Here is a 7,926-nt window from a genome sequence, read left to right on the forward strand (position 1 = left end):
GCTAGCTATTTAGCAAGCTCAGCTGTCAGGGTTTGGACAGCGGGGGAACTGTGAGGGGGAAAAGCTAACTGGAAGATTAACTCGCCATTACACCGCGTACGTATTCTCACGTTTCTGCCACATTTGAAAATCTGGTTAAGCTAGAAAAAGATACTAAGCTAAGAAAAACGCAATTTTCCACTATGACAAGCCGCTACACATTAGCGCATGTTGGGACTCCTGAACGACGCACATATAAAACCGTTGCTATTTATATTTTGTCACGTCACATACATATATATATTTAATACATTTATATTAACGTTATGTTTTTCGTATCGCTTGGAAAGCGCCGAAACCGCCGCCGCTTTCATTATTTTTCGCCAGACATTTTCGCAATAGTGCTTCTTTTTTTTGACAGCAAGTTTTTTCCCCCCCCCAAGTCGGACGGTAAATACGGCCGTGCTCGAGCGTGACGTCACTTCCGCAACAAACAGCCGAGTTACTGAGAGGACTACGAGGTAACGTAATGTCCAGCCCGGTGTTGACGATTAATGTGGTGTGGGTTTAATTGCACCGAGAGGATATAAAACACGTTAAAAGGGTTATAACATTATAATGACGCACGCGTAATGCGGTCAGCTGGCTAGAGAGCTGAAGCTGCCAGTGTGAACGCCTCGACTGAGCTCATCTTGCTGTCTGGATTACACTCAAAAGAAAGTATGTTCTTCATCACGACTCGTAGATCACTCAGTACAAAGTGCTTCTGATGTAATTTCATCTTAACCTGCAGCAGTACCTATGTGCATGTTAAACTGATACCTATTTGTCCCCCTGACAGGTGAACCTGTCTTATCTCCTTCCATCACAATGAGCCGGGACGTTCCCATCCACAGCTGGCCAGGCTCCTATTACATCAACAGTGAGAAACGGTGGGAAAACGGAACCCTCTCTCTCACCAGAACCACGGTGTGCTTCGTCTCCAACCAGAGCAAGGAGAGTCTTGCAAGCTTCCGTCTCTCAAGGATCGTGGAGATCAAGATGGAGTCATCTAGTTTCATCTTCAGCACTCTCACAGTACTTGAAGAAGGCAACGTGAAACATTGGTTTGGTTCCCTTAAGCCCAACAGGGTGGTGGTTTATAATGTGTTAGAGCATTTCTGGAGAGAGCGGCTTCTCTCTCCCAGCTCAGAAGCCCAGCGGGCTGAGGCTCAGCCTTCGAAGGGAAGAGAGCTGATCAGCCTGGTGGCAGGGGCCCAGAAAAGATTGGAGGACACTGGCAGAGTCCTTGGCCATCAGGGAGAGCAGTTTGACAATATGATGCAGGGCCTGGAGAAGATTGACTCTGACTTGGGCGTGGCTGACAAGTATCTTAAGATATTTTTAGTTATTGAAGTTTTGCACATGTCTTGTTTATATTGCTTGGCTAACTATAACAAGGCCTAATTTATGACTAACATCAGTTCCTCCTGCCTCTGTATTACAGACTTCTGTCAGAGCTGGAGTCTCCTTCCTGGTGGCCTTTTGGTAAACTCCCCTGGAAGACCCAGCAGGATGCAAAGGCCGATGATGCTGCGAGAGCTGCAGCTACTGCTTCTTCTTCAGCAGCCAGGGGCTCCAGCAGAAATAAGTTAATCACAAGCATCCCAGCAGTGCTGTCCAAAGGTGGAGAATCGGACTTGAAGCCAGGATGTTTGTCGGTGCTAGTGTCCTCGCTGGAGGTGCGAAACACAAACTGCCAGCTCCTTCACAGATTTGAGCGAAATGAAATTGATGAAATCAGGGTGCACAGCCCCTATGAGATTACCGTCAGGCAGCGTTTCATCGGGAAGCCAGACATATGTTACAGGCTCCTGTCCGCCAAGATGCCAGAGGCTTTGTCCGTGTTAGAGATGCAGTACAAAAAGAAGATAGAGTTCACAAGCGAATACACAGATTTTAAGACAACTCCAGTTTCATCGCCACGTGACACAGAAGGGAAAAGCTGGACTGAAGGTAAGGAACACATCAAAAAATAAATAAAGACACTCTTATTCCACAGTGGTTTCCATGCCTGGTATAGATTTGACCACTAAGTGGCAGTAAAGGTCTGCATTTCCACCTCTGTGTATTTATAAGTGTGCAGCCACATGTAAAAACATTTCATCATGGTTATTGGTGTCTCCTTGACAGAAATGTATTTTGATGAGTCACTTCACCCTGATTGCCTCAGTTGCTGTACTCTGAGTTTACTGTCTGGTTTCCTCATAAACAACATATGTACTCTGCACTTTTTCACCATCTCCACCCATGGAGTCAGGTTTACTGCAGACGTGCCAAGAGACAGAGCTCCCACTGGAGGTCCCCGCTGGAGAGCTGTCCCAGTTGCAGGTGCATGTCTTCCAGCCATCTGTCAGTCAGGCTGAGGCCCAGGAACTCAAACAGGTGAGAAAAGCTGGACTCCCAAATTTATGACTACACTACCGTGGCCTTAAAATGTTTCATATTTGTATTCACAAGACAAGTAACACAAATGAAAAGCCGTGTGTGCTCCGGGAACGGATTGATTCAAATAGGGGTAGCTGCTATTGTAAATAATCCCAGAGTCTCAGCAACACGTATTTTGATGTTTCCAGTCCAAACCACAATTCACCATAATGATTTTTTATTTTATTTTTCATCCTGTATGTTTAAAATGTTATTTGGTGAGACCACAAACCAATGTCCATCCTGGTTTTAAGAGAGGAAAAGAAACACGGTTAGTTATTTGGTCAGAACCTACAATGTCTTTCCATTCAGAACCTCACAGCGCTGAATGCTGTTACAGACACGGTCTGTGGTGGCAAGACCTACACAGTGACGCAAATTCAGACCCGTGATTTGGGCAAGTTTTATTTTTTAATTTTTTTATAATGTGTGTGTGAATCACTATTACAGGTTGCTTAGACTAGGATTTTTCATGTAAAACTTTCAGAAAGTTGCTCTTTGTTTTATCATATAATGTTTAAATGATCAAAGTTAATGAGTGACTTCAGTCTACAAGGCTCTACTATATGTAAAGGAAAAAAACTATATTAACATTTACAAGTGAGAAGAAACCAAGCAAATACAGTTAATAATGGTGCAAATGTGCCAGTATTGAAATATGTAGCAGACAAAGATGGCTTTGCATTACATATTAACACATAAACATATTAACTCAAAGTTTTTCATGACATCATTACCGCCCTCAACTCCTCAAATCAAAAACTGAAGCAACAACATACAAATGTCTTGTCAACAGCAGCAGTGACACCATAGACAAATACTGTGTTGGGGTTAACAAATAGCTTCATGCTGTAGCTCAGGAGGTAGAGTAGGTCATCTACTAATCTAAAGGTTGGCTGTTTGGTCACTTTGCCAAAGTATCTTTGGGCAAGACCCTAAGTTGCTCTCGGATGCATTTATTGGAGTGTGAATTTTATAGATAGAGGGATAGAAAAAAGTGCTTATATGAATGTGTTTGAATGGGTGAATGAGGCAAGTTGTATAAAGCGCTTTGAGTGCTCCAGTAGATTAAAGCAACACTATATAAGAACCAGTCCATTTAAGATTTGCTTGCAGCCTTATAGTAGTATATAACATAATATCTCTGAGGACCTAACAACATTCCTGGCAAGAACTAATGTACACAGGGAAAACCTGCAACCTCCACACAGAAAGGCCCCAGCGAGCCAGTGGAATGAAACCCAGGAATTTCTTACTGTGAGGCAACAGTGCTAACCACTGCTCTGCATGTTCGGTCAATTGGTGATTCTTAAATGTATGTAGAGGTGAATATGAGCGTGAACGGTTGTCTCGCTCTGCAGTAAACTGCTGACCTGACCTCTCACCCCATGACAGATAGGCTCCAGCCCCCTCCTCTGCCTCCAACCTTCTTCATGATAAGCAGAAGAAGATTGATGGATGGATAATAATATAAAAAAGAAACAAGCACACCATAGCAATAATAGCACCAGGCCAATCACTGGCTAGCCTATTGTGCTTTAAATGGCATGTTATCTGCGGCTGATAATGGGTTACATTTCAAAGCGTGCCAGTTTTGCCTTAATGCTATGCTTTTGTACACACCCTGCTCTTACTGTAATCCATGTCAAGATTAGAATCACTGTGGGCCAACTGGTACTGATAACTTGTACTCAGTTTCATGTCCTGCCCTAAGTGCCGTGCCAAATAGTCTTTTTGGTGTCAGCATTTGTATGTTTTATTATTGTTTGTGGTTGGAAATTCCCACTTGCTAAAAATATGCTGTAAGAATATGAAATTGAGTGTGCTGCTAATGCACAGTCCCAAAGTTACCGCACCTAATACACAAGACACTCAGACTTTTTTTTGCTAATATATTTTTTCTTTTAGCTCTAGCCTAAATGTTTGATTTGAAGGGTTTCTACATGACTTAAGTCCCCTAGCCATTATATAAACAGCGGCAAGAAGTGTTCATTTTTACTGTTTTTCTATGACACACCGAAGCTCTTGTGAATGTTAACTGCAAGGTGTGATTCAGTCATGTCCTCTCAGTTTAAATTGTAAAGTCACAGACCTGAGTGAATGAATATCGTTGTTCCTTGGTGTGTATTGACATATTATCTGTTTTTCAAACTGCTAACTCGAGCTGTTTTTGTGCTCAGCTGAAATGTCCACATAAACCAGCCAGAGAACATAATGACATAATGTGTGTGTGTGTGTGTGTGTGTGTGTGCGTGCGTGCGTGCGTGTGTGTTCGTGCGTCCGTGCGTGAGGCAGATCATGTAGCATAAAATACTACCAGTTAAGTAACCATAGTGGTAGGGTTTGAGGTGAGTGTTTATTAGGCTTTGCTTAGCACATCACAATATATTAAAACTGTTCCATCAACTACAGCATATGTAGTTGCTGGATCATGGTCATGTAGTTGTGATATCCCTTAAAGTCACTGAAAGTGAGGGAAAAAACCCAGTATGATATCACCGATCCCAAGAATCAAGCCAAGACTTCCCCCTCTGTGTGTCATCAAGTTTCATCTGCAAAATGAATAACAGCTATTATTGTGGTGAATTCCATTGTTCCTTTCTGATCAGCGCACAATTAACAGCAAGCCTTTCTAACGCTTAAATCAGATGGTTTAAGCGTTAGAAAGGACCAATGTCTATGTCTCTCCATATGTGGTGTTGTTTTAATGTGCCTTACTTCTTATTAACACAAAACGTTGTGTCTTTTTATTGTGCTGTGGTGTGTGGGTGTGCTTTCAGATGCTCATGCAGCTAAAGAACCTTGCCTTGGAGGCTGAAACTGAGCTGGAACGCCAGGATGAAGCCCTGGATGTCCTGACGAGCTCCACAGACCGGGCCACCATGCACATAGAGAAGCACACCTGTCGCATGAAAAGACTCCTGTAGTCCTGACGCTTAAGGAGATGCACATAGGCTCAGTGTCCTGAGAAAAACACCGTACACCTTTTTACTGTTCACATGCAGTTTGAGAACCATGAAAAACGCACATCAACAAGGACTTGTGTGTAGTCTCAAAATTAATTTAGTTGCATTTGATGGCCACCAATTCTTGGGAAGTACAGCAATGGCCACTTAAAACAAGACATCTTTAAAGTTTTCACTTTGGTATTAAAAAGAACACAATTGTTTGTTTTAGAGAAAGTAGATAACATGTGGCTGTGCACATTTCTACATGAGAAAACTTGAACTTTTTGCTAAATTGCATCTTATCAATTCTAAATTTGCCCTTCTCTGTTGGAAATGGTCAAAACATTTAATTGGCCATAGCACGAGTAAATGCTCTCCCTGTGAATGCATATTTTTCAGCTGTGGCCTTTGCATTTGGCTTTAATTCTCTCAGCTGCACAACATTTTGAAAGACAGATGTCCTCTGAATACTGGCAAATAGGTGTTAGTATATAAGCCTAATCGGCACATGACAGAAAAATGTAGCCAGTTAACCCCAATTTAAAATATTACCAGTGGGAACCCAATGATGGAGCCCATCGATTTTAATGCCCCAGTGATTCATACTGATCAGTCATGTCACCTGAGTGGGAGCTGGCAGGAATCTCAAGTGCACGTCGTGCGCTCCCTGTGAAGTTGGCAGGTGAAAAATAAGCAGATGATTTCAGGGTAGACAGGCAGCAGTATATACCCTCCACATCTGCAGTACAGAACAAGACATCCCGAAATGAAAAGAGAATATATTGTACATTCATTCTGCAGTAACTCATTTAAAACAAGCTGCATGTTGATAATCGACTGCCATTATTTCCTTTTATAACCGTCTCTGTCTTTCTCAGGTTCTGTGTATCACGTATCCCTTTTAGTGTTGCATGTCCCAATAATGCTGCTTTGCATAACATCGAGGGAAAATCTTCCATCAATATCAATATATTGCTGAAAAATGTAAATTTGCAACAAGTTCTTGGACCTTTAAACAGAAAACACTACCGATCCACATCTATTGTATATACCTCTATTCTCCTCTAAGCCTGTATTATCTGTAAATGATACATACAATGTAATTCTGTAATGTTATAACAGTCTGTTGTCGCTGTGAATGTGTAATTAGACACTAGGTTAATTTAAATATATGTCTAGTTTAAAAATCTTATCAATGTTTACTTTTTCCTGTGATAATTACCGTGACAACGAATGAAACTAAACCGCTCATTCTAAATACAAGGGAAGACCGTCTGCACTATACTACCATTATAAGCAATGAATGAATTCCTTTCACCATTCAAGGTCTGGAAAGCATATAATGTAAATAAAACTGAAGTTAAACAAGTAGTTTGTTTGTTCTTTTTTGAAACTGCTGCTTACAGTTGCCGTAATCTGTGTCATTGTGCTTGTCAAAGGCGTGTGCTTCAATTATACGATCACACACTGCAGTCTCCCTTTGCAGGCCTCTTAGCGTCTTTGAGTCTTTTGTTTTGGTTCACCCTCAGTACTTTTGTCAGCAGTGCAGGGTGACATTACTTCGACAAGCAGCTTGTTACAGCATGTTCTTGTTACACTCATTACCTCAAATAACACCCCCTTGAACTAAGTGTAATGTATACTGTCCAGACTAAGATGTGTACTGTACTACTGTATATTATTCCGTTCACTGTTTAATGAGTCTGGTTTCATTTTTATCATTTTTCTCCACCACACAACCACCAACATGCTTGTTAGTTGCACTCGGGGTGACGGCATTAGCTATAGTGCTGTGCAAATGTCTTGGGTTACCCTTTTTTTTTAGGGAAATAGGAACTGAAGACTGGCTGCCTTTTGTTCCATTCACTCTCAAGACGATCTCACACTGCTTCAATGATGTTGATGTCCAAGCTCTGGGGAGTATTAGGGCCACGTTTAAATATATATATATATACATATATATATATATATATATATATATATATATATATATATATATATATATATATATTGTTGATCATTTTGAGAATAAAACTGATCAGTTGTCTTGTGATACAACATACATCCTCTTAATTGCATTAGGATGTAGCCATTGATAACCTTGCATCTGTCCATTAAAAGCCATTTCCTTTTGTGCAAATCCACTCTCCCACATTTGTCTGTTTTTCCATCTGACCAGATGGAGCTTTCTGATAATAAAAAATAAATGACAAACAAAGTAATATTAAATCTGCTATAAAAACATCACTTCACCAACGCATTAATCATATCTAATTTACCAACGTATATGTCATTCTTTCTAGCTATAAAATGTCACATTGGAGCCTACTGATGATGGGAAATGGCAAACGTCTGAAAATGTAGTTTTTCAGGGTGTTTTGCTCCATGATACCCATGAACTATATTCATCACAATTTGCATCTCTTCTAAAAAGTGTTCCCCTATATAGCGTCTAGAGAGAAAATGACCATTAAAGAATGAGATACGACTGACTTTTTTTAGATGAAAAAATAGGATTACTATTTGTGAGGAC

The 7,926-nt window shown here is 40.9% G+C and overlaps 1 protein-coding gene across 4 annotated transcripts; it reads left to right on the top strand.

Annotated features, from left to right (window-relative positions):
- Window positions 1–34: 34 nt before the first annotated feature.
- On the top strand, window positions 35–6,764 carry snap47 (synaptosome associated protein 47). 4 transcript variants are annotated; one of them, XM_026149522.1, is made up of 5 exons: window positions 35–96; window positions 821–1,346; window positions 1,466–1,974; window positions 2,279–2,403; window positions 5,226–6,764. In XM_026149522.1, exons 2-5 carry the CDS (start codon window positions 850–852, stop codon window positions 5,370–5,372), a joined length of 1,278 nt encoding a protein of 425 aa, XP_026005307.1. In that variant the 5' UTR covers window positions 35–96; window positions 821–849; the 3' UTR covers window positions 5,373–6,764. The 4 variants fall into 4 exon arrangements, with proteins under 4 accessions (XP_026005307.1, XP_026005306.1, XP_026005305.1 ...); XM_026149521.1 differs by lacking the exon at window positions 35–96 and adding an exon at window positions 450–500; XM_026149520.1 differs by lacking the exon at window positions 35–96 and adding an exon at window positions 639–699.
- The last annotated feature ends 1,162 nt before the right edge of the window (window positions 6,765–7,926 follow it).

This window comes from Astatotilapia calliptera, chromosome 18 (genome assembly GCF_900246225.1).
Source record: "Astatotilapia calliptera chromosome 18, fAstCal1.2, whole genome shotgun sequence".
NCBI lineage: Eukaryota > Metazoa > Chordata > Actinopteri > Cichliformes > Cichlidae > Astatotilapia > Astatotilapia calliptera.

What these genes read in the sequence shown, in the direction of transcription:
- snap47 (XM_026149522.1), top strand. Translation starts at nt 850, where the DNA reads ATGAGCCGGGACGTTCCCATCCACAGCTGGCCAGGCTCCTATTACATC. An exon ending in GACTTGGGCGTGGCTGACAA is followed by an intron (nt 1,347 to 1,465) that starts GTATCTTAAGAT and finishes TCTGTATTACAG; the next exon opens with ACTTCTGTCAGAGCTGGAGT. An exon ending in AGGGAAAAGCTGGACTGAAG is followed by an intron (nt 1,975 to 2,278) that starts GTAAGGAACACA and finishes CCATGGAGTCAG; the next exon opens with GTTTACTGCAGACGTGCCAA.